Genomic DNA, 27,251 nt, shown 5'->3' with positions numbered 1-27,251 from the left:
CCGAATGGTGTTGTCATTGTTTCCATGCACGAGTTGTTACATTTGGACACTTCACTTAGAAGGGAGTGCTGCTCCTTGTCTACTGTTACTACATATAATTATTTAGAGTGTTTAGATTTAAGAACATTGTTTGACGTTTATTTATGACTCAGGATTTATAAGCAAATATGCATTGTTGAACATTTTTCTACTTTGACCTTTTAGAGTTGCTTATCCACTTGTGATGCATGTTAGCGGAAAATGAAATAAAAACCATTGTGTTTAAAGAGATACATCTGTTCTGTGCATGGATTGTTTAAAGTTTGGAAAGCTATTCTGATCAAATAAGCAAATCTTCAGACAGGTGGCTTACTTGAATACCTCTAACTTATTTTCAGATCTCTTCTGGGAAATCTTACATTTGGCTGCAATCTCTAAACTATTTTATCTGCCGAGAGTAACTAGGGAATGGGAAGCGTCAATTAAAATTAATGGGATCTGCCGTGGAGAAATTTAGAAAAATTTCACTACTTTTCAGTGACACAAATGTAATAAAAACATAGGCATTGTCCAAGTAGTCACTTGAGTAAAGCTTATGACATGGACGTTACTTTTGTGTGAGAATTCAAAATGCAAGTAGGATGTGCGTAGTTAAAATTACTGTGTTGGTTTAATATTAGGGAGTACAAACGCTTCTCGGTCTCCTCCTTGGGGTATTATTTTTTTCCTATTCCATAGCATGTTAACAAAATGTAAGCCAGGTGGAGGGAGTAATTTTTTTCCCTCTACCTTAATTTTTTAAATTAATATTTAACAGAAAGTGTATGGTTTGCCTAGGTGAAATTTGCTATCCAGATCTGCCTGAATTGAAGGCATTACGATTACGAAGGCCTAGCAAAAGCATTTGGTCATGTGATGTACAAGGAAAATCTTGGAGTTCCCATTGGGGCTCAGTGGGTTAAGAATCCGATGTAGTGTCCTAGACTCACTCAGTGGGTGGAAGATCCAGCTTTGCTGTGAGCTTGGATGTAGTTCACAGATGAGGTTCAGATCCGGTGTTGCTGTGGCTGTGGCATAGGCCCCCAGCTGGGCCTCTAATTTGACCCCTAGTGCCAGAACTTAACACTCTGCAGGTCCAGCTGTAAAAAGAAAAAAGAAAAAAAAGGAAAATCTTGACCAAAAAGGAATGCATACTTTTTGATGCTACTATGAACCTTAAGATTTCTGAATAGCAGAGTAAAATTGAACTATAATTCAGATATAATACATAAAAGTGCTTGAACATAAAACGTTTGATTAATTTGACATTTAGGAAATGTTGACAACAGAAATGATTTTTTCATCTAAGCTTGAAAATTATGTAAAAGTTTACAAAGAAAATTTGTAGTGTAATTTATCAAAATTCATAATATAAAAATTCTTATATTTACAGGCAATGATTTTCAGTGATATTCATCATTGTTCCATGCCATTTTTCTAAAACTGTACAAATTACTATATAATATGATACTTTAATAAGTTTAAGCATATCTTGTAATTTTGTAGCATTTACATGTAGATTCTCAATGAAGAAGTACTTCAAAAACACTGGAAGATAATACAGGGACTAAAGAAAACTTTTAGACATAATGCAAAGCTTTTGAAAATGCAGCCAAGTGCATGCTGGTATCAGAACTCAGGACAGAGAGCGAGAAGCTGTTGAATGCATGCCTTGTCCAGGCAGTGTGCTTGCATCATCTTGCTTGCATCATCATCATCATCACCCTGCTTTGTCAGTGGGGACACTGATTACGTCAGCATAGTTAGTAAGAACATGAGTTAGTTCAGATGTGGCCTTGAGTCCTCTCTGTGCCATTCACAACCATGGCAGAGGCTTTGGACAAGTTGTTGAACTGGGGTTATAGAAGAATGTATTGATTAAGAGGAGGAGCATTGGCATCAGATCTTCACCTGAGTTCTAGATCTATCAGTTAGCACTTCTGTGATTCATGAAGCAGGATGGCACACTTGCCTCATGCATTTGTTGTTAGAATTAAATGATATGTATGAAGAACTTAACATAGTTTATGGAATATAGTAAGTGCTGAATAAATGATGTCCGTGACAAGGATGCTGCTGGTGGGGGTGGGGTAGTAGAGCAGAGCTCATATAGAAACTCAGTCGTAGCTGTAATTCCAGAACATAGGTTTTCTATTGACTCTGATCTTGGAAAGATCAGACAGAAGGGTGTGGAAATGTGCCTTGAATCAAAAGCAGTTACAGTTTTTGAAGCAGAAGAATTCTTGCAGCAAATATGCAAGCACAGAGTGTTTGGGGGATAGGCAGTAGAGTTGAGGACCCCACCAACATAGAAACTAGTCTGGTGAAAGAGATAAACAGTACACTAGAAAACAAATACATTGTGCTATGGTGGAAAATCAGCCTAAGGGTATAGATTTTATTGACAGGTGTAAGGGATAGATGTCTCTAGTTGCTTAAACAGCTGGGCGAATGGCGATTTTATTTCATGGAAAGGGGATTGCTGAAGGAGAAATGAATTGCTGGGAAATCAGGAGTACTCTTCTGGCTCATATCATTTGAGTTGATGATTATATACTCAAATGCAGATGTGGAGAAGTTGAATGTTTGAGTCTGGAGCTCAAGGGGGAGGTTGGAATGTTAATTTGGGAATCCTTGGATTGGAGGAGATCCATGAGGAATGCATCTATGGAGAGAAAAAAGGGATCTGGGCCTTCAGGCATTCCAAAGTGTGGATGCAGCAAAGGGGACTGAGCAGAGGTATCTAGAGATGGAGGAGTAAAACCAGGAGAATGTGGAATTTGGAAGTTAGACATGGAGGTATTTCAGGAAGGATAGAAAAACAACTATTTTCTGTGTTGCTGATAGTTTAGATTTGATCATTGAATTTGCAAAGTGGAGGTTTTTAGAGAACGTCACAACAATTTCAGTGGATTTGGGGACATGAAAGCCTGCTTAGGATGGGGTTGAGAAAAGAACAGAAGATAAGGAAGCGGAGACATGACTCTTAAGGAGGTTTTCTATAAACTAGGATAGAAAAATCAGGTATGAACTGGAGGGTGGTATGGATTTTATGAAACCTTTTTGCAGTTTAAAAAAAATTTTTTTCATTACAGTTGATTTACAATATTCTGTCAATTTCTGCTGTACAGCAAAGTGACCCAGTTATACATTTATATACATTCTTTTTTAAAAAAAATATTCTCCTCCATCATGTTTCATCGCAAATGATTAGCTATGGTTCCCTGTGCTATACAGCAGGATATCATTGCTTATCCACTCCACATGCAAAAGTTAGCCATCTACTAACCCCAAACCCCCATTCCATCCCACTCCCCCTCCCCTTGGCAACGGCAAGTCTGTTCTCCATGTCCGTGAGCTCGTTTCTTTTACGTAGATTGGTTCAGTTTTATCTGAATGTGAATGTTAGTACATCAAGATTTATATGCTGATGGGAATGATCCAACAGGTAGGGGAAACATAGAGGGATGATAATTATTACAGGAGCAGTATTCCCTGTGGGCTCAAACAGATAGGATTCAGATCTAATCTAGAGAGGTTAGCTTTGTACTGAGGAGATGGCGAGAGTATACATATGGGTCAAGATACGGGGACACTGCCTTTGTGGTGGTGACAAGATTCTTCTAATTGCTCCTCTTGGTGAAATAAGAACTGAGGTCATTAGCAAGTGCAGTAATAATAACGAGTCATGTTAATTAACCAACATCTGCATAAACTGCATATTTGGGGAGCAGGATCCTGGGAGATAGATGTGTTTCCCAACCGAAGGGCTTTGGGCTTTATGGGCTGTGTTCTTTGCTCCATTTTAGCCATAAATACTGTTCTTGTGAGTCTTACTAGATTTGAGTAGTGAAGTATAAATGAAAGGCCCTGAAGAACAACATACTTTATACCTTCAGGGTTCACCAGATAATTTCCTAAGTAGGGCATCACAGTCAATTTCATACATGCACAATATTTTTCTTTTTCTTTTTTTTTTTGTCTTTTTGTCTTTTCTAGGGCCGCTCCCATGGCATATGGAGGTTCCCAGGCTAGGGGTCGAATCGGAGCTGTAGCCACCGGCCTACACCACAGCCACAGCAACACGGGATTCCAGTCATGTCTGCAACCTACACCACAGCTCATGGCAACGCTGGATCCTTAACCCACTGAGCAAGACTAGGGATCGAACCCGCAGCCTCATGGTTCCTAGTCGGATTTGTTAACCACTGAGCCACGACGGGAACTCCAATATTTTTATTTTCCATTGTAGACATGTATATTGTTCCATACCCCTAATATAAATTAAAACTAATTTATAACTATATATATGTATTGTGTGTGTGTGTGTGTGTGTAGTGAGTCATAAGGTAGTGAGATGACCCACCTGTTTATTTACTCACTGCCATAAAGACTCTATAGCAGGAGTTCCCATCATGGCTCAGTGGTTAACGAACCCCGCTAGCATCCATGAGGGTGCAGGTTCGATCCCTGGCCTTGCTCAGTGGGTTAAGTATCCGGCATTGCCTTAAGCTGTGATGTGGGTCGCAGACATGGCTCAGATCCCACATTGCCGTGGCTGTGGTGTAGGCCGGCAGCTACAGCTTCGATTTGACCCCTAGCCTGGGATGGGAGGGTGCAGCCCTAACAAAAAAAAAAAAACAGAAAGAAAGACTCTATAGCATGGAGATTTTCATCCACCCAGAGATGTTGACATGATGTAGGCCAATTCTGAAATGATGGAAAAGCTTGTGATTAATAAACTTCTTGTACCTTTTGACAAAGGTTACCACATTTAAAATTATTTGTTAATGTTAGACCTTAAATAAATGTTGATTAGATGAAAACCATTTAAAGGAAATATTTTACGTAAACCAAAATTTTTTTTTTTTCTTGGCCGCACCTGTGGCATGTGACATTCCTGGGCCAGGTATCAAGCCCTTGCCACAGCCATGACCCAAGCCACTGTAGTGACAACACCAGATCCTTAACCCCCTGTGTCACCGGAGAACTTCACCGAACTCTTCTAAAATTCAGTTCAGTAGTCATTCAGTGTCCACTTACACAAGCCACACCGAGGAAACAAACATATCTGTAACACATGGACTAAGCTGTTAAGGGGCTTAACACATCTAGTGATAGAAGGGACGGGTGGGATTTGGGAGGAGGAGACCTGGAATTACTTCCAGCACTCCAAGAACATGAAGACCTTGGAATAGGCATAGAGGCGTGTAGTGTATGTGTTACTGAGCAGTGACCAGTTCAGTGTGGCCATATTATGGGAGTTAGATTTGAAACTAGGTACTAGACTATTTTGAGCAGCATAATAAGGAGACTCCAAGTGTTGGGGGAACAATTATGTCTTGAGGAAGGGAGTGAAATGATTATGGCTGCTCATTAGTTTGATAATTGGTCACGAAGTATGAAATGGAAGTAGGGAATAGTCTGAGGACAGTTAATAAGCATAGTTGTTGATCAACCCAAGTAGTAGATAAGGAAGAAAGAGAAACTAAAAATGAGCTGATATTTCTGGAAGGATTTTTTTATACCTTTTACCCCTGAAAAGGGGCGTAGAACTGGGACATCATATTTGTTTTTGTGTGTTTAACTGTGAGTGATTTAATGAATTTAAGTTTGCATAAATTGAGTACCTACAGTTGTTCTATTTTATTTGTTTGCTTGTTTGTTTTGTTATGTCTTATTTCCTAAATGATTTTAGGAGACTTACAGTAAATATATTAAATAAGTGGAGCTAAAATAAAAATAAAAACATAATGATATGGGAAATTACTAATTAGAAGAGAAAGTCAATACCAGGAGAATAACTAACACGTAGATATATATGATTGACCATAAAGGCATAAGCAGTAATGACTGGTTGCATATTTGATTCTAAGCCTCCTGTCAGCCACAACAGGAAGAACAATGTAATCAGTCACATGATTCTCGCTGTCTGTGAGGAAGAAATATGGAACAATAATTTCACTGGCATTTACATATTTTCTCACATGAGGCTTCATAAAGGGACTACCCAGTGTGGGTAGAAGAAAATGATAGCAAATGCAGTAATACGGTTTATAAAGTTCTTAAAGCATCAAGACACATAGATATTACTTTGATGATCAAAAAAGACAGAATTATAGGTAAAATGCATGTGTGTGCATTTTAATTTTTTAAATTAAAAGGTGGAATTTTAGAAGTCAAAGTGACTGGCTACAAAAGAATTTAAGGGACTTGGGGTACGACCTTTGGGAGTGCCTGCGTGAAGGTAATAGAAGATAAGGATCCAGTAAGGGTTGCTGAATGAAACAAAGGAATGTGAGAGGAGAAGCAAGATTCTCTAGCATCAGAGAAAGCAAAGGATAAGAGAGTTTTACACATGAATTGGCCATAGTATGAAATGTAAGGGGCTCAAAGAGGACAACTGTTTCCTTACGAGTATTGGCAATTGCAGTATCACTAATGACCTTCTGAGAGAGTTGTTTCCGTAGAATGATAGGGGACAGGATGAGGGAGCTGACAAGATAAAATGGCAGAGATTGAGAAAGTATATGTAGACGTTCTTGCAGAGATGATAACATTGTGGTTCGGCATAACTGGGAGAGAGGGATCGATTGAAAGGGAAGAAAGGGGAATAAGGATGTGCAGGATCCCAGAGGCGAATGGGCTCAGAACGATGGACCCTGTACATGGAGGCTCAGGGAGGGAAGGGCTGCCGTTCACTGAGCTTGGAGGGGAGGAGAAAGACGCAAAGGTACTGAGGAGCTTACTGAGCTGCAGGAGTTGACATGGGATGGCTTCTGAATTGCTTTAAGAGTTGAGGAAATTTGCAAAGTGAGTTGAAAGTATGTGTGGAGGGAGATTCTATTTAAGTCAGGACTTTCTTAAGTCGAAATATCATGGTAGGACAGATATTTTTGAGATTATGGAAATGCCATCTTTTTGTTTTAAGTATATCAGTTTTTTTGGTTTATCAGAAATAATTTATTTGCCTTGCCCCTTTATAGCCACTCAAGTCCCACACAGATGTATTACTTTTTCCTTAAAAGACCAAACGGATATATAACAATAAAGTGAAAGCTGTATACTAATGGGCTAAATAGAATATTTATAAAGAGTACTTTTTAGGAAACTGCTGGAAGAATGACTCTTCACTATTTTCCTGAAACATTTATAGTAACCTGATGAATAATGAATGGGAATAATTTATAATAGCTACAGACCTCACTCAAATACAACATTTGTTTATACTCCTACATAACAGTTACATCATGGCTATATTTCACAGAAAGAACCATATATTTTTAACATAAATGTTGCTAAAATAGTTTTCATTCAAGAGAGTCTTGGAATCTTTTGTTTTAAGAGACCTCAGAGGACAGGATGTTCTAGAACATCCCTGAAAAGCATTTGGCAGCACATTGCTTCACCTCTCTTTAAATTTTGCATTCAAATGAGCAGGAGCCATAGTAGGATATAGTCTAAATAAGCCGTGAATAAGTTGAGTAATGAGATTAGAATCATTCCCACATCTCTGATAATGAATCCAATGCTATGCATTTTATATACGCATAACTGAAAGATACATAGACATGAATTTTATTTTGTAATTGAATTTTGTGGTACAGTGAGCAGATTGCATTTTAAAGACTTTGCTTCGGCATTCAGAAAAAAGTAGATGGCTCAAAGCATTTCTAAGTAGAAACTCAAATTTCAGTCAGTATTTTAAATAGACACATCCTGACTCCCTTCACAGATTGCCGTTGACCATATGGTAACTACAGACATGCCTCAAAATAAAATAGCCATATGTAGAGTTTCAAATACTGACCTCATCCCTAGAGAGCTATATTTATCTACATGAGCATCTCAAACCGTTATCAAGTAAAATTATGGTTTGTGTCATGTTAAAAAATTAGAAGAATCTGCCTAATGAAAAACAATCACAGGTTAAAAAATACCAAGACATCTAATAACCACAGACATCTAAAAGCAAGGGCATCTGGGATCTGGAGGAATGTCTTTCAGATTCTCCTAGCCATTATACATAGTAGCTTATCATCAGAGCAGCATTAAATGCTATCCTGTGCTATGGTCATCAAAGTGGAATTAGTAGAGTTCCCTGGTGGCTCAGTGGCTTAAGGATCCAGTGTTGTCACTGCTGGGGCTCTGATTACTGCTGTGGTATGGGTTTTATCCCTGGCCTGGGAACTTCCACATGCCATGGGTATGGCCAAAAAAAAAAAAAAAAAGAATGTAGTGAAAATATTGAAGGAGTGATCAGCAGGAGTGCTCACCATGTGTATCTGTTCTGAAGCTATTGGGCACTAGATGCAGATTTTTTTCTGCTGGCTCTGCTAATCAAACACCAATATTATCTTTTTCTGGTTCTTACCATACAGTTTCTAGAGCAGGATATGTGGAACTCACTCCTCCCAATTCCTGCTGCCGTTGTTCTCTGCTGAAATTCTGCCACAGTTTATCAGAACTTTTAGACTTGTGGGCATGTGCCTATCAATTAAAAGCATGGAAGAATTGTTGTAGCAATTTGAAAAAAATTGTTTATGTCTTTAATGATACGTCATTTTCCTCATCTAAGAGGAGGGGAGAAGAGGTTAGAAAGGGGCATCCTGATCTGAGGTTCTGCAGGTAGTAAGAGATTCTTGTATTGATGATCTTTGTAACTACAGAACCTCTCTGTCTCTGTCGCTATCTCTGTCTCTCTCTACATGTAATATATATAAAATACATGTGCATATACACACATACGATTATATACATACAGATGTGCATATATCTGTGTGTAGGTTTATGTGTATATGAGAGAAAAAGGAAGATTTTTTAAGACCTGTATAGTGTTCAGGAAAGCCCTGTTTCACATAGGTGTTGTATTATTCTAGTGAACCTTTCATATCCAAGTTTTAATTTAAATGAAACTCCTGCTGATCATCCCTTCAGCATTTTCACTAAATCCATTTGGATGACCCTAGCACAAGACAGCCTTTAGTGTTGATTTTATGTGTTATCCTAATGTGTATAACAACTGGGCAAGGAGAATTCAAAAGATGTGTCTCCAGATGCCTGAGTATCCTTGGGTACTCAGGGGTATGCTATGTGCCTAAAGTTAATAAATAATATTAATCACTCCTAACTGTTACTTGAGAGATTTAGTTTTCCTTTTCTTTCCTTTGGATGTAGTAGTATTTTATTGGATTTCATTGAGTGATGAGTTTTGTTTCAAGTAGTGATAGGTTTGTCTTAAAATGAAATTGTGATTTTGAAGGAAATCACCCTTATAGACCAAAAACCCTGAAAATTGCCACAAAAGGCTACTGAAATTTCTGAACCTATCTTTATAATAGATGGGTAAACCTAAATTCTGCCTTTTCAAAGCTGAGGCCCCCTCATGTAGATAGATGGATAGATTGGATGGATGGGTAGATGATAGATAGATAGAGATACATATTACTGGATTTATAAGTAGAAATTTTGTTAAAATTTATTTTGAAATCATAGTTTTGTTTTTTGTTAATTTAGAACATTGCATTATTCTAATCTGGATTTATAAGTAGTTTTTAAGAGTATTTTGAATTAACTCAGATTTATCAGTCTCTCCCACCTTTCCTACTTATCTCATTTTGTTCTTTCAGTTTTGCTCAAAGTAACAAGATGAGTCATTAACAGAAAAGCATAAAATTGTGGAGTTCCCGTTGTGGTGCAGTGGTTAACGAATCTGACTAGGAACCATGAGGTTGCGGGTTTGGTCCCTGCCCTTGCTCAGTGGGTTAACGATCCAGCGTTGCCGTGAGCTGTGGTGTAGGTCGCAGACGCGGCTCAGATCCCGCGTTGCTGTGGCTGTGGTGTAGGCCGGTGGCTACAGCTCCGATTCGACCCCTAGTCTGGGAACTTCCTTATGCCGTGGGAGCGGCCCAAGAAATAGCAAAAAGACAAAAAAAAAAAAAGAAAAAAGAAAGAAAAGCTTAAAATTGTAATAAAAATGATCAATTCCTTTTTGTAAATACAATAGCTTTTTAAAATTAAAACTCATATACAGCTTGTTAATGTGCATAAACTTCCTTTTCAACGTTGACTTTAAGTATTGATCTCATGAGGAGGGGGTGTTTAATTGGTCACTTTAGGCCATAAAATGTTTTGTGGAAAAGAAAATTAAAGTTGTTGTGGTACAGTATTGTTCTTAGCATATCTTTGTGGAATAAATGAAGCTGTGTTTATGCCAGTTCACTGGTCCTAGTGATATTTAAGTTGTGTTAGATTTGGGAAATACAATAATTATATTTTGTCATTTTTATTTAATTTTTTATTGGCTTTCTTCTGAAATTCTGTTAATTTAAGATAAGAAGACTAAATGGCATATATAATAAAGTTTCTTCCATAGAAATCCATGGTTTGATTCATACTTGCTATGGAGATCAGTCTTTCCTCTTGGTCTGCAAAAGTGACTAGTGACTAGTATCCTTTACTAACTCAGAGCAAGCCATGCAGAGCTTTAGTGGAAAGACCTTAATAGCTGAGATGCCAGTGAATGAAAGCAGCCCAAAGAAGAGAGATTTGTTTTATTTATGTACTATGATATAGGATGTTTTGGGATTGATACTATGAGCAAAATCAATTCTAGAATCTATCATCCACCCTGTGACCTCCAGGATCCTGTTCACCAACACTCTTGGATTTAGCGACCATGTATATTTATGGAGTTCCCTTGTAGGATCTGTCTGTTGTGTTCATGGTGTGGTAGACATTTAAAATCTTTTCTTTTCTTTTTGTTTTTATCCTTTTAGGGCCGCACCCATGGCATATGGAGTTTCCCAGGCTAGGGGTCTAATCGGAGCTATAGGTGCCGCCAACGCCAGAGCCACAGCAATGCCAGATCCGAGCCGTGTCTGTGACCTACACCACAGCTCACGGCAATGCTGGATCCTTGACCCACTGAGCGAGGCCAGGAATTGAACCTACAACCTCATGGTTTCTAATCAGATTCGATTCGACTGCGCCATGACAGGAACTCCGACATTTAAAGTCTCACATGTTTTAGCATACCTGAGCAAATGACAGATAAGGTTAGTGCCTTATTCCTTTTTCAACAGAATTTATATTCTGCCGTAAGTGTTTCTTATTTTAGGAGGAAAGCCTGTAACTGAAAGATAAGAGTACTAGAAAATTCCCCCCCCCCTTTTTTTTGTCTTTTTAGAGCCGCACCCACGGCACATGGAGGTTCCCAGGCTAGGGGTCTAATCAGAGTTGTTGCTGCCGGCTTACACCACAGCCACAGCAACGCCAGAGCCGAGCCGTGTCTGCAACCCACACCACAGCTCACAGCAGCGCCAGATCCTTAACCCAGTGAGCAAGGCCAGAGATCAAACCCGCAACCTCATGGTTCCTAGTTGGATTCGTTTCCACTGCGCCAAGACAGGAACTCCCAAATCCCTTATTTAAAAAATAAATACATTTTTTGAATCAACTCTTCCATGCACCCAATGTTTTCATGCTCTATTTGGAGATTTGAATTCTGTTTTGGAGAACTTGGCACTAAGTTCTTTCTATCAAATATTTTTTTAATTTTTTGATATTTTAAAGTTTTATTGAGATATATATAATTGACATACAGCACTGTATAAGTTTAAGGTATACAGCACAATGATTTGACTTACATCATGAAATAATTAACACAATTTAGTGAATGTCCATCATTGCATATAGATAAAGAGGTAAATAGAAAAAAAAATTTTCACTGTGATAAAAGCTCGTAGAATTTACTGTCTTAACAACTTTCATATGTAACATATACCAATAATAATTATATTTATCATATTGTATATCACATCCCTAGTACTTATTTATTTTATAACTAGAAGTTTGTACCTTTTGACTACCTTCATTTAATTTCCCCTGCCCCCCACACTCTACCTGTGGTAACCACAAATCTGATTTTCTTTTTCTATGAGTATGCTTATTTATTTGTTTTGGGCCACGCCAACAGCATGCAGAAGTTCCCAGGCCAGGGATCGAACCTGCACCACAGCAGTGACCTGAGCAGCTTCGATGACAATGTTGGATCCTTTAACCTGGTGTGCCACAAGAGAACTCCTGTTTGTTTGTGTTTGAAGTATAATTGATCTACAATACTGTGTTAGTCCCTGTTATACAACATAGTGATTTTCTATTTCTGTACATTTCAAAATGATCACTAGCATAATTCTGGTTATATATGTCTCCATACAAAAATATTACTTAATTGTGTATATCCCTCATCTTATACATTTCATATCCTTGACTCATTTTTTTTGTAACAAGTTTTTAGCTTCAAATCTCCCTCACCTATTTCATTTTTCCCACAATCCCCTTCCCCTGGCAACCACCTATATATTCTTCTTTTTCGTTGTATTTATTTCTTTTGTTCTTATAGGTATGACATGTAAACAATACCATATTGCATTTGTGTTTCTCTGCTTGACTATTTTACTTAGCATAATACCCTCTAGGTCCATCCATAGTGTCAAAAATGGCAATATTTCATTCTTTTTTTTAATACCCAAATAGTTTTGTATTATATATGCATGTGTATACCACATCTTCCTTACTCATTCATCTATCACTTCATTTGGGCACTTAGATTACTTCTTATCTTGGCTATTGTAAATCATGTTGAAATGAACAAGCAATGCATATATCTTTTCTAATTATTATTTGTTTTATTTGGATAAATACCCAGAAATGGAGTTGGTTTATTTTTGTTTTTATTTCTGTTGCCTTTGGAGACTGATAAAACGTTTGTGTTGTTGATGTCAGAGAATGTTTTGCCTATGTTCTCTTCTAGGATTTTTTTGGTGTCTTGTCTTATGTTTAAGTCTTTAAGACATTTTGAGTTTATTTTTGTGCATGATATGAGGATGTTTTCTAGTTTCATTGATTTACATGCAGCTGTCCACTTTCCCCAGCACCATTTGCTGAAGAGATGGTCTTTTTCCCATTTCATATTATTGACTCCTTTGTCAAAGATTAATTGACCATAGGTGTCTGGGTTTATTTCTGGGTGCCCTATTCTCTTCCATTGGTCTGTATGTCTGTTTTGGTACCAGTAACACACTGTCTTGATTACTGTAGCTTTGTAATATTGTCTGAAATCTGGGAGAGTTATACCCAGATATGACTTGTTATATTTGGAAGTTCCCAGGCCAAGAATCAAACCTGTGCCAGAACAGTGACCCAAGCCACCACAGTAACAACATCGTATCTTTAACATGCTGTGCCACAAGGGAGCTCCCCAATCTTTTCATTTTTCCGTAACATCTGAACAAGAGCCTTGCAGGATACAATATTATTGGTTGTAGGTTTTTCTCTTCCATCACTTCAAATATATCATGTCACTCCCTTCTATCCTGCAGTGTTTCTTCTGAAAAGCCATCTTATATGTAAATTGTTCCTTTTCCCTTGCTGCTTTTAATATTCTCTCTTTATCTTTAGTTTTGCCCTTTATTACAATGTATCTTGGTATGATCCTCCTTGGATTGATCCTGTTTGGGACTGTATGTGCTTCTTGGACCTGGATAGGGAAGTTTTCAGCTGTTGTATCTTCACATGGGTTTTTTTGCCCCTTTCTCTCTCTCTCTTCTCCTGAAACCCCTATAATGTGAATGTTTGCATGCTTAAAGTTGTCCCTGAGGTCTCTTACATGTCCTCATTTTCTTTATTCTTTTATCTTTTTTCTGTTCAGATTCAGTGATTCTAGTAGTCTGTCTCCCAGCTCACTGATCTGTTCCTCTGTATCATCTAATCTGCTATTGATTCCCTCTAGTGTATTTTTTATTTGTTATTATATTCTTCGTCTGTGTTTTGTTCTTTGTATTTTCTAGCTTTGTTAAACACTTCTAACCTCTTACTCTATTCATCCAAACTTCCCCTGAGTTCTTGGATCATCTTTATGATCATGACCTTAAACTCTTTATTGGTTAGATTGCTTATTTTTGTTTCACTTAATTCTTCTTATGAGGTTTTATTTTTGTCCCTTCATTGGAACATATTTCTCTGTCACCTCATTTTGCCTAATTTCCAGTTTTTATTTCTATGTATTTGATAAGTTCATTACATTTCCCAAACTTGGAGAAGTGACCTTTTGTAAGAGACATCGTAGGTGTCCTAGCAGCCTACTCCACTCTGGTCACTAGAGCTATATGCTCCAGGGGTGCCCCCAGTGTGGTCTGCATGGGTCATTCTGTCTTATGAGTTTACTGATGTGGTTGTTCTGGTAAGTGTGGCTGGCCGCTGGTCTGTTAGTTGCTACACTCTTCCTTAGGTGTAGGCTGGTTGCTGCTGGTGAGTGGAGATAGGTCTAGTGCAGACCCCCTGGTGAGAAGTCCTGGTATCTGACATGGGTGGTTGTGGGGCCAGGGGTCCCTGATCTAGTGTCAGCCTCCTGATGGGTGGTGCTAGCACCTGTAGCTGGCTGCATGGGCTGGGGTGTCCTGAGGGTTATGTTGGCCCACTGATGAGTGGAGCCAAGGCCCAGGATTTCCCTGAGCTGGTGCTTTGCCTATTGGTTTGTGAGCTGGGTACTGACACAGTAGACTACAGGTCTCTGGTGGCCCTGGGGCTCATGTTCACCCACTGGTGGGTGAAGTTAGGCCCTAGTGGATTCTACGGCTTGTGCTGACCTATTAGTGGCTGAGGCCTCCTCCTGGGACTAGTGCCTGCCCATTGTCGGGACTCATTATTCTGGTGTAGGAGCCCCTAACTGGAAGCCCATTTTGGTGCTCAGACCCTTCACTCCTGAGAGAGAACATTCGCAATTGAAATTATGCTCTCATTTGTGGGCCGTTCACCCAGGGGTCTGAGACTTGTTTATTCCACATCTCTGCCTCTCTTACCTATCTTTTATCTTTAGCTTACACATCTTTATATATTTCTACGTATCTTTAGCTCTAGAGTATCTCTTCTGCTAGTCAACCAGTCTTTCTCATCAATAGCTGTTCTGTAAATAGTTGTAATTTTGGTGTGCCCATGGGAGGAGGTGAGCTTGAGGTTTTTTGCTCTGCTATCTTAGCCACACCTCAAAAAGTATTGATTCTTTTTCTATATTTAATAATTAGCACGTGTTTTAATAGGTAGAAGATAATTATTTTTCCTTTTTAATTATCTTTTTTTTTTTTTTTTTTGCAAAAGAGGTAATTGAAGAGTGGGAAAAGACAGTTGGGACAGGAATACCCAGGAACTTTGATATATATATATAAAAAAAACAAATCTATAAGGCTACAAGGTATATATTTTCTAAGTTCCTGGGTATTTTTGGAATAAATATAATTTTCTGAGAATCATGCTGACAGAAAACACAGTCTCTTTAAGTTATATTTCAAGGTACCACATACATATGTTTGCAGCAATCATGCTTCTAAAATGGGGTGGAACAATCATGATTTTAGATATTCTGGCCTATTGTAAGATCATGAGCCCTTTAATTTGGCCTGAAAAAAAATTTTTTTTTTTTTTTTTGGCCATACCCATGGCATGTGGAAGTTCCCAGACCAGGGCCAAACCCATGCCACAGCAGCGACTCAAGCCAGTGCAGTGATAGCTCTGGCTCTTTATCCCGCAGCATCAAAAGAGAACTCCATCGGCCTGGTCTTTTTCTCTTTTTTGTATCTTTATTCGTGGCAACTATCACATGTAAAGCCAAATATAGCAAGAAAGAACAGTATAAAATGTGGGGATCGTGGTTAGGTTTTCGTCTTTATTCTCAATAGTACTTATTTGTTGAATACTTGAATCTAAAAAAGGATCATGTTGGAGATCCATCATGGCACAGCGGAAATGAATCCAACTAGGAACCATGAGGTTGCGGATTCACTCCCTGGCCTCGCTCAGGGGGTTAAGGATCGGGCATTGCTGTGAGCTGCGGTGTATGTCACAGATGCTGCTCTGATCCTGCGTTGCTGTGGCTGTGGTGTAGGCCAACAGCTATGGCTCCATTTCGACCCCTAGCCTGGGAACCTCCATATGCCACAGGTGCGGCCCTAAAAAAACAAAAACGAAAACGAAAAAGGATCATGTTAATAGACTATTGTTCAAATGTACATATAAAATTTACATACCCCCGTGAGTACCAAGCAAATAGTTTGACAGTATATAACACTGAATTTAATAGAACTACCATTATAGGAGCCTATGGTATGGTTCTTATTGATTTATCACCTTGTGTTTATCACTGTTCTATGTAGGGGTGTTCTGTTAATTATAAAAAAAAAAAAGAAATTAAAAGTATAGAATTTATTTTTTATGTTAATAAAGCTGTTTGAATTATTTCATGGAATCTTAAAAATGAAATCTCTGTTTACATAGCAGGAAAACCCATGCAATTTATTGACAGTTTTTTATTTAAAACTTTAAATTGTACTCAACTGCAGAGCTTATGGATGAAATCATAGCATCATTATTTGAGTTTTGGTGCAATATACTTCACATGTATTACCACCTTTAGTTACCAGATCACAACTGTGAAGTAGCTGTTTTCTCATGGAGGCTTGTGAGGCTCAGAAAAAGTCAAGAACCTGCTCAAGGACACATAGCTTCAACATGGTTGAGCTGGATTTGAATCCGGGTTTCCCTGGGAGTTCCTGTTGTGGTTCAGTGGGTTAAGAACCTGACTAATATCCATGAGGATGCAGGTTTGATCCCTGGCCTTGCTCGGTGAGTTAAGGATCCAGCGTTGCTGCAGGCCGTGGCATAGGTTGCAGAGGAGGCTTGGACAGCTAGCCCACCACAACATCTTGGCAATTTGATTTCTTTTGAAGGGATTCAGAATGTATTGGCAAAAATGCCAGACTGTGAAGGAATGATTGAACCACATGGGGTTGAATTTATCAATAGCAGCAGTCTATTCTTCCAAATAGAACATGTGCCAAGCACCAGCTTATAATCACAAACATCATCTGCTGCATACTGAAGAGGAAAACAGCATGGGTGTGCTCAGGATCTTAGTGGTGGTTTATAATTAATCACAACATTGTTTAGCAACTTGTAGTGCATTCAGATTGCTTCATTCTCGAGTTCTCAGTAACCAGTATTTGCTCTGGTGTTTCTTTCTCCCTTCTGCCCTTTCCTTCTTCTTATCTTCTTCGTATTCATTAAATAAATATTTATTGAATCTCTTATGTTTGTGTGACCCTAAGCCAAGTACAGTGGGAGGCACAATGATAAAGCATTCACCCCACATAATCCAGTATGAAAGAGGCATCAACTACATAACCGTCACAACAGATTAGCCAGCAGTGAGAACGCAAGAGAGGTACTCAACTGACACGATGATTTAGATGATGGCATATCTTCTCTTGGGAGCAGGGACAGCCTCATAGAATGGGAACAGTATACAAGACAGGGACGTAAAAATATGAGGCTTCTTTTGTGTAAAGCAGGTTACCCACGGATTGTCGAAGCATTAGGTGTGTGAAGCAGAGAAACCATGTGAGATAAATCTTGAAAAGCAGGCTGGGGCAGGTGCCTTTCATGACACAGACCCTGTTGGGTCTGTTATCAAAAGTTTTGAGCAGGTAAGTGAAGTAAGTAACCAGTGGTCTGCTTCATTAGACAAGGTGGTAGCAATGTGGAGAGGCTGGATTGAGCCAGTAGAGACTGGAGGTGCGGAGACCATACACAGACAAGGCTTTGTAATTGAATACATAACATGTGTGAATAGTAGTCAGCATTTATATAGATATGCTATTGGTTCTGTTTCTTTGGAGAACTCTGACATATATATATATATATATATAAGTATGGAGGCTGAAAAGACAGATTTAGCTGCCCTCTGCAAGCTGCAGACCCAGGAGAGCTGATGGTACAAGGCCCAGTCTTAGAGCAGGAGAAGACCAGTGTCCCAGCTCAGACAGGCAGGCTGAGGAAGGAACTTTCCCTTCCTCTTCTTCTTGTTCTATTCTAGGCCTTCATGGATGGTGCCCACCCCCAGTGGGGAGGGCCATCTGCTTTACTCAGTCTACCAATTCCAATGTTAATTTTATCCAGAAACATCCTTATAGACACATCCAGAAATAATGTTTAACCAAATATCTGGGTACCCTGTGACTCAGTCAAGTTGACACACACGTTAGCCATCATGCATAGTATATGCCAAAAAGTTTACTATCTTTAATTTTCATGTCACGTACTATACACTATGTCCACTTAACTGAGGAAGAGATAGCGGCTTAGTGAGGCAGAGTAATGTGCATTGAATCTCACCGTAGCTAAGCAGTGGAGCTGGAATTCCAGCCGTGGCCTACGCAGGTGCGGTCCACTGCCATGGAGTCTCACCAGGGATACGGATGCAAGCCCAGCAGGGCAGTAGAGAGCTGGGGAGGCAGAAAAGCCACAGATGCAAGAGAAGTTGTTTTCTGGCATTCTGAGGAAAGAAGTCAAGTGTATATACATTAATTTTCATTAGAATTTGGCAACTCACTGCATGTGGAAAGTAGGAAGAGGGAATGAATAGCCAAAGGCCGCATTTTTTATCCTGACTTAATGTGAAATGACTTCTCTTTTATACATCCTTGAGCTTTCTGGGTTCCCCCATCCCTCATTCTCATAATGCTTTACATGTACCTCTGTTAGAGCCCTTAAATTGTTGCATTGGAGCTTGTTTTGTTTCTGTGCATGACCGCCCACCACCCTAATATTGTGAGCTCCCCCAGGGCAGGGTCCCTTCATATTTCTGTACCTAGCAGAGTAGGCTCAAGGTGGGTGCTTTGGGGATAAGTGGGCTAGAGAACACTTGCTTCCGGAGGCTGGAGAGAACAGTGAAGGTCCAAGGAGGAGGAATATGTGAAATGGATGTTTTGAGAAGGTAAAGGAGAACCAGCTAGAGACAAATGGTGCTCCTCTGGCAACACGGAGGATCTGACCTCAGACACAGGAAATTTGCTCTGAAATCGGGGTGGCTTATTTTCCTAATTATTTGTAAACAATGATCAACTCCTTGGATATAGCAATGGAGAATGAAGCAGATTAAAATAATGATTTGAAATAGATAACTTTGGAATTAAGGCTAGGGATAGGGGCAAGTGAGGCCATAAAAAAGAGAAAAAGAGATTGAGGGATTGATGTCAAGATGCGCATATGTATTCCTACAGCTTGAAAGTGTTTTTGTTTTTTGTATTGTTACTCATACTTTGCATAATTGTTGATTTTCCTGTGCTAAAAAAAATCAGCTCATTTAAGTGTGCACATAAAATTTCTTGACATTTAGGGCATGAACAAGAAGCTACCTCAAGTCCTACCTCTACACACTTACTAGAGTGTGACCTTAGGAAAGTTACCTCATCTCTATGTGCTTCTTTCCTCATTTATATCACCTGTTCTTCCTTACTTTGCAGGACTCTTATGATGATGAAAAATGGTTCTTAAGGCATTAAGAGCTATTGAAATACTAGAAAATTCATTGAGATTTGAACAGATGCCTAAATTCTTAGTGTTATGGATTGAATATGTGTGTTCCCCCAAAACTCATATGTCGAAGTCCTAACCCCCAATATAACAACATTTGGAGACTGGGGCCTTTGGCAGATAATTAGTTTAGATGAGATGATGAGACTGGAGCCCTCTCTCATGAAGAAGAAGAAAGATCTCTCTCTCTCCCTTCCCTCCCTCTCCTCCTCCCTCCGCACATGCCATGGGGAAAGGCCATGTGAGCACACAGTGAGAAGGTGGCCCTCTACAAGCCAGGAAGAGCGCCCTCACCTGGAACTGGATCTTCCAGCATCTTGATCAGCCTCTAGAACTGTGAAAATTAAATGTCTGTTGTTTAAGCCATCCAGTCTGTGGTATTTTATCATAGCAGCTCAAGCTGACTGAGATACTGGATGATTAATAAAATTATTAAAATTAAATGTGACTTCCCAAATCATGTGCTGGTTAATAGCTAGATAGCAGGAGGGGAAAAAATCTTATAATGGTCATTGGGCTTTTGGTATCACTGTGGTGATCCCACCTCGTTTCTCCCTGAAGGATTGCAGTGTGTGAGAAAGGCCTCCTCTGGCTGTCTTTGGGCGAGGACTGTGGGGGTGGGTCCTTGCTGTGCTTGACTGTAGCCTCATCATAGGGCCTCATATTGGGGAGCAGGGAGAGTAATATTTGGAGCTGAGCACTGCTTATCTTGTTCCCACTGAGGGCCCCGCTTACTCCTCGGAGGCATCTTTAGTTTAACATAGATTTAGTCTGCCAAGTCTGTCAGCAGTGGGGAAGCCTATCACAGTTTGCATCTTGCAATACATTAGTCAGATGTTCTACTTTTTCTTCCTTCATTTTTTTTTTGTACATTATGAAACACATAAATATGTAAAATAACAGAAAGAGAAGAATAAGAGCTGGGAAAACCTTGAACGGCTAAGGATCCTGCCTCCATGGCAGTTCTCACTTGGTCATCTCGCTGGTGACTTCATTAGTCCAGTTTATTTATTTATTTTTTTCCTTTCTTTCTTTTTTCTTTTTCTTAAGGGCCACATCTGCAGCATATGGAAGTTCCAAGGCCAAGGGTTGACTCCAAACTGCAGCTGAGGCCGACACCATAGCCACAGCCACAGCAGACCCAAGCCACATCTACAGTCTACACTGTAGTTTGTGGCAATGCTGGATCCTTAACCCACTGAGCAAGGCTAGGAATTGAACCTGCATTTTTATGGATACTAGTTGGGTTTTGTTTTGGTTTTGTTTTGTTTTTTTGCCATTTCTAGGGCCCCTCCAGCGGCATATGGAGGTTCTCAGGCTAGGGGTCTAATCGGAGCTGTAGCCACCGGCCTACACCAGAGCCACAGCAATGCGGGATCCCAGCTGCGTCTGCAACCTACACCACAGCTCACGGCAATGCTGATTCCTTAACCCACGGAGCAAGACCAGGGATCGAACCCGCAACCACATGGTTTCCAGTCGGATTCGCTAACCACTGAGCCATGACGGGAACTCCCTAGTTGGGTTCTTAAGCTGCTGAGCCACAATGGAAACTCCTCATTAGTCCAGTTTAATCAAATATTATTGCTTCTAATTAGTAACCCCCTGTGCCCTTATTTAAGTGGAGGTCGTGGTCTTTGAACATCTGCATTTTCTCCTTACCTTCCTTGTCATCATTTTCCCTCTCCTTGATATTTAGAGTATTTGTGAAGGTGTGGTTTTCTTTTAGCAGCTCTATTGAGGTAAAATTTACATACGAGAAATGGCACATAGTGAGGGTTTGTAATTTGATAAGTTTTGACACACATATACCCTGCGAAACCATCATTACCACAGGATGATGAGCATATCCATGCCTGTCAGAAACTTTCCTTCGTGCCCCTTTGTAACTCTTCTCTCCACACGCAATCACTTGTCTGCTTTCTGTCAAACCACTTATACTTGGCAGAAAGTTTTTAACTACAAATTTAGTATTTTTCATAGCTTGTAAGGCTGGATGTTCAAGCTGTTTCTTGAGATAGCTTTGAAAGATTCTGTCTTTGAGGGAATTTGCTCATTTCTAAGATGTTGAATATAATACCATAAGGTTGTCCATAATGTTCCGTTACTATTCTTTTAATATCTGTAGAACCTGTATTTATTTTAGTTCTCTTATTCATGATATTGGTAATTTTGCATCTTTCTCTTTTTTTCTTGATCTTTCCTGTGGCTGCTCTAACAAATTACCACAAACTTGGTAGCTGAAAATAATTTATGCTCACAGTTGGGCGGCCGCAAGTTCCAAATAAGTTTTACTGGGTTGAAATCAAGGTATCAGCAGGGCCCTGCTCCCACCAGAGGCTCTAGAGAACAATCTATTCCTTGATTTAAAAAAAAAAAAAAATTGGCAACCAGCCGCTCTTTGCTTGTGGTTGCATCAGTTCAGTGTCTGCACAGTCACATTGCTGTCTCCCGTTCTGTCCTGAATCTCCCTTTGTCTTCCTCTTAGATACAAGTGATTGCGTTTCGGGCCAACACAAATAATCCAGGATCATCTTCCCATCTCAAAAACTGTTCGCTTAATCACATCTACAAAATCTTCTTTTGACATCTAGCAAGTTTCAGGGATTAGGACATACATATCTTTTTAGGGGCCATTATTCAGCCTTCCACAGTCTGGCTCAAAGTTGATCAATTTTACTGATATTTTCAAAAGGACCAGATTTTGGTTCCATTGATTTTTTTTTTTTCTTCAGTTGTCTCCTTATCTAGTTCATGAATTTCCATTCTGATCTTTATTATTCTTTTTATCGCATGCTTATCTTGGATTTCCGTTGTCCCTTTTCTAGTTTGTAAGGCTGAATACAAGATCATTACTATACATTTTCCTCTGTTCTACTTTAGCTCCATTCCACGAATTTTAGCATGATACATTTTTATATTCTTTCAGTTAAAAATACTTTGAGTTCCCATTATTTCTTTGATACATATAAATGTGTTATTCAGTTTCTAATCTGGGGGAGAATTTTCCATGTATCTTTCAGTTTACTGATTTATGGATTAATTTTATTATGATCTGAGAACATTCTCCTTTTAAAGCAAATGAGATTGGTTCCAGCTCAGAATATAATCTATTTTGGTGAACGTTTTAAGATATTTACCATGCATTTACTCTTGGAAAGAACATTTGGTCTATAAAGTGTTGTCTAAATGTCGGGTCAGGTTTGTTGATAGTATTGTTGATGTCTTCTGTATCTTTGCTGATTATTTTCCAAAATCCTATCAATTCCTCAGAAAGAAGTAATGAAATATCCAAGTACAGTCGTGGGTTTTTCTGTTTTCCCTTGCAGTTGTATTAGTTTCTGTTTCCCATGTTTTGAAGCTTTTATTAAGTGCAGAGACGTTTAGGATTGTTCTGTCCTCTTGATGAATTAATCCCTTGGTCATTGCCAGTTGTGCTTCCCCACCTTTTTGCATGTCTGGTAGTTTTTTTTATGGTATGCCAGACGTTAGAAATTTTATCTTACTGTTGAACTCAGTTCTGGGATGCCGCTAAGTTACTTGGGAACATTTGGGTTTTTATTTTAGTTTTAGATGGTTCCCAAGCAATGTTTAATATAGGATTGAATTTATACTGTCACTGTGGTAAAAACCCTTCTGAATATTCTCCCTTGTGCTCTAGGTTTTTCACTTTCAACCCTGTGTGAATTCCTGGGATTCATTTCCTTAGTCCTTTCCTGTGGCTCTTTCCCCTGCCCGGGGTGGTTTCCTCGCACCCATCCCCTGATCAATACTCAGCTGAAAATTCAGGGCAGCCTGCAGACCATGAATCTCTGCCCTTTCTCCATGAATCTCTGTCTGCTCTAGCATTCTGCCCTGTGAACGCTGGCCACCTGGATCCTGAGTTACATCCTTTCAACTCAAGGAGACATCCAGGGTCTTCTTGGTTTCTCCTCTCTGTGCTGTGGCCTGGATACTTTTTCTAGGTACGAGCTGGCGCAGTTGTAGAGTTCATGAGCTTCATGAATCTAAGGGGCCACTTTTCTGTGTTCCATTATCATGAGAACTACTGTTTCGTGCATTTTTTTTTTTTAATCTTTTTAGGGCCACACCCATGGCATATGGAGGTTCCCAGGCTACGGGTCTAATCGGAGCTGTAGCTGCTGGCCTACACCACAGCCACAGCAACACAAGCCACGAGCTGTGTCTGTGACCTACACCACAGCTCATGGCAATGCTGGATCCTTAACCCACTGAGGGAGGCCAGGGATCGAACCCACATCCTCGTGGATACTAGTGGGGTTCGTTACAGCTGAGCCACTATGGGAAATCCTATTTCGTGCATTTTTGCATGGCTTTTTACTTGTTTCATGTTGGAGGTAAATCTGATAATTGTTACTACATCCTGGCTGAGAGTCAAGAGCTGGAATTTTATACAAAGTGTCTTCTTTTTAATAGTACCTGGAGAAACTTCTGTAGGCTCAACTTGCTCACAGACAGCCTGTCCATAGGAATGGCTGCACTTGTCAGACTGTCCTTTTCACCACTGTCAGTAGATCCTTTGCCACACCTGGAGAGCTGCTGTGGAAGTTCCTTAACATGAGGTGTTTAGAATGAAAGGAAAAGATGAACCCATTTGGGGCTTTTGCATCTATTGTTTTATTATGTGTTATATTTGGAATCCTGCATTTCCAATCTACTTTAGTTGTCTAGAGCTTATTGTTTTTATTGTGTGGGAATTTTGGTATTTCAAAGACACAAATGTCCTGTTAAAAATAAAGTGTGAACTGTTTTTATACACAAAAATCAAAAGAAATGTAATGAGCAGATAATGATACTTAAAATTTTCACTTACATTCAGCTGATTCATGTATTTGAATGTTTCTTTACCTCGTAGCTTCTATGTTGTAAAGATTAATGGTTTGCATTCGTTAAGTCAGTTTAACTGTCTAATAAAGCTAGGTCTGGAATTCCCATTGTGGTGCAGCACAAATGAATCTGACCAGTGTCCACGAGGATGCGGGTTCAATCCCTGGCCTTGCTCAGTGGTTCGGGGATCCGGCATTGCCGTGAGCTGTGGTGTAGGTCACAGATGTGGCTTGGATCCTGCTTTGCTGTGGCTGTGGCTGGCCGCTGCAGCTCCAATTCGACTCCTAGTGTGGAAACTTCTATATGCCACATGTGTGTATGTGCCCCAAAAAGCAAAAAAAAAAAAAAATAGGTTTAAGATTTTAATGAAAGGAAGTGCATTAATTTTGTTTATGCATAGTCAGATGTGCAGCTGCTTTGACCAAAATTTATCTGTTAAAAAATTTCAGTTTTGGGAGTTCCCGTCGTGGCGCAGTGGTTAACGAATCCAACTAGGAACCATGAGGTTGCGGGTTCGGTCCCTGCCCTTGCTCAGTGGGTTAACGATCCGGCGTTGCCGTGAGCTGTGGTGTAGGTTGCAGACGCGGCTCGGATCCCGTGTTGCTGTGGCTGAGGTGTAGGCCGGTGACTACAGCTCCGATTCGACCCCTAGCCTGGGAACCTCCATATGCCTCGGGAGCGGCCCAAAGAAATAGCAAAAAAGACAAAAAAAAAATTTTCAGTTTTATAAAGGAACTACCATTGCTTATTTTTAACAGGAATTCCAAACCAAAAGAAAATCCAAAGCCCAGATTTTTTAAAAACTAGAAAGTAAATATGTGATATTTATGTGATAGTTTATTTCTCAATTATTTTGGTAAGTCAGCTTTTAATCCTAGTTCGTCATAATTTCCTCTTTATTTTTCTGCCCTCCAACATCGGTATTACATAATGAGTCCAATCATGGAACAATGTGATAGGGAAAGTAGATGCAGCTACCCAAAGATGATACTTTTATCATCTTTCTTACCACAGGCCGTTTCTCATCTGTGGAGTTTCCTAAAAGCTGAAAAAAAAAAAAAAGGGTTTGGGTGTTTTTTGTTTTATTTTGTCATCAGGATGTTGTTTTTTAAATTTTCCATGGTATATAAGGTAAATTATTTTATTTGAATTTTTTGATTTATGGAAATAGGTAGATGTTAAATGATGCTGTGTACACTTATTTTGTGGCTCATTTATAGATATCTAGCTTTGTAGTTGAGTATGTTCATCTTTCAGAGAACTGATACAGATATTTCAGTATTTCGCAAAGTCCGCTTATTTCACACAGCGTTTCTGATACACTAGTTTTAATATCGCTTTACTTGACTCTAAAACAATTTGGCATCTATAATACTCTCAGCCTGCTTTTAAGTGGATTGTGTTTAGTCGACCATTTAAAGACAGAACCATCTGTAGTAAATCAGGTCTTCGTGTGGTTGTAATCACACCTGTGCAGAGATGGATACCCTCGCTCCAGTGCTGTTCACTTCTAATTAATGCCCTCTCTTGATATCCTGTATTAACTTTCTTTTCTTATGACTGAGACAACAGCACCTTCTATTCCTTTTCTGCAAACTAGAATATTAGATTTGCAAAAGATTCTGAAATAGTGAGATTTCCTCATATTTTAATTTATTTGACCTGGCTTAGGGTTTGCTAATGATAGTTGGCCTCTAGTCAAAAATGGCTCTAATGAAGCAATTAACATGCCAGTCATTCCAGGTTCTTCTGCAGCAGGAATACAATAGGCCCTGGGAGTCTACTCTCTGTCTGATGCCTCTTAAGGCTAACGTGAAGGTGTAAAAGCACCGCTGAGAACAGAAGGTACCTTTTTTGTAATTAGACCCACACACCAATTCGGTTAGGCATCAGTTGTTGGTCACCTTACTTAAGACCTCAGTGGTTCAGATCTACAGCTTTCCAGAGCTGATCTAGAGTTCTGACATTCAGACCAAGGAATCCCCACCATCTTCAAAGCTCATTTTATTTTGAAGTGGTCATCGAATGTCACTTAGGGAACTATTTAAAATATAGAAATACTTTGTGTGGTGTGTGTGTGCACACGTACATGAAAGACATTAAATTTTTTCTTCTCATACTGCCTTTTTTGGGTAATTTTTATTAATAATAGCCACTGCAGTCATAGCCAAGCCTGATAACACCTCCAGATTCCTTAACTTTAGTTAAATAGATTGGAATGAATTTTGTTATTTTAGTCAAATAAATTGTGAGGAATTCTGTTCCTTGTTTAATTGTTTTTAATGAATACCATTTTTTTGGTTAATTAAAACAATTTTTCCAGTGACTTTGTAAGTAGTTCCACATTGAATGGATTTTAAGTAGTATGAATTGCCCAGAAAGCAGAGGAACAAAGAATGGTTGATATAGCTCCTAGGGACTTAAGGAAGAATAATTTCTGACAGTTCACAGTTGTGTAGATCTTCCTAGTGTCCATAAATTGCTCTAACTTGAATTCTTTCTTGTTGCTCTTACAGTTTATACGCAAATACATCCTGTTTTCAAAAATATACTGTGCCTAGGTTTCTATTAAAAGTGTGTATGTTCTATTTTAAAATTCCCAGTCATGTTGATTTCACATACATTTGGGGAAATTTATCCTAAGGGGAACAATTACTGTGGGAGCTAAAAATAATAGGCATGTCCTTCTTTTTCTTTCTTTTTTTTTTAAAAAAGCTGGACCTGTGATCTGCAGAATGCTGAGTTACCCCCCAACTCGCCGAGCTTTAATTGTGGGTTGTGGCCTACAAATGTTCCAGCAGCTCTCAGGCATTAACACCATCATGTATGTATTTCTTTCTGGCTTTTTACTGAAAAGATTGTGAAGGAGTTATTTAAATGGAAAAAAGAGTTAGGACTCTTGATGATTTGTTTTTATTAAATATGTAGGATTCTCTTTTTGGAACATACTTAAGTTTATG

General features: G+C 39.2%; 1 protein-coding gene across 1 annotated transcript in view; it reads left to right on the top strand.

Moving 5' to 3' along the window:
• The window catches only part of SLC2A13 (solute carrier family 2 member 13), a 381,185-nt gene that overhangs the window by 141,907 nt on the left and 212,027 nt on the right, over positions 1-27,251 (top strand). The window contains exon 4 of the mRNA XM_047787968.1: positions 27,007-27,115. Coding sequence (XP_047643924.1) covers positions 27,007-27,115 — 109 coding nt within the window. The remainder of the gene's footprint in view (positions 1-27,006; positions 27,116-27,251) is intronic.

This window comes from Phacochoerus africanus, chromosome 7 (assembly GCF_016906955.1).
Source record: "Phacochoerus africanus isolate WHEZ1 chromosome 7, ROS_Pafr_v1, whole genome shotgun sequence".
In the NCBI taxonomy this organism is placed as follows: Eukaryota; Metazoa; Chordata; class Mammalia; order Artiodactyla; family Suidae; genus Phacochoerus; species Phacochoerus africanus.
Note: the sequence above shows the minus strand (reverse complement) of the source record. Positions and strands in the feature narration are given on the sequence as shown.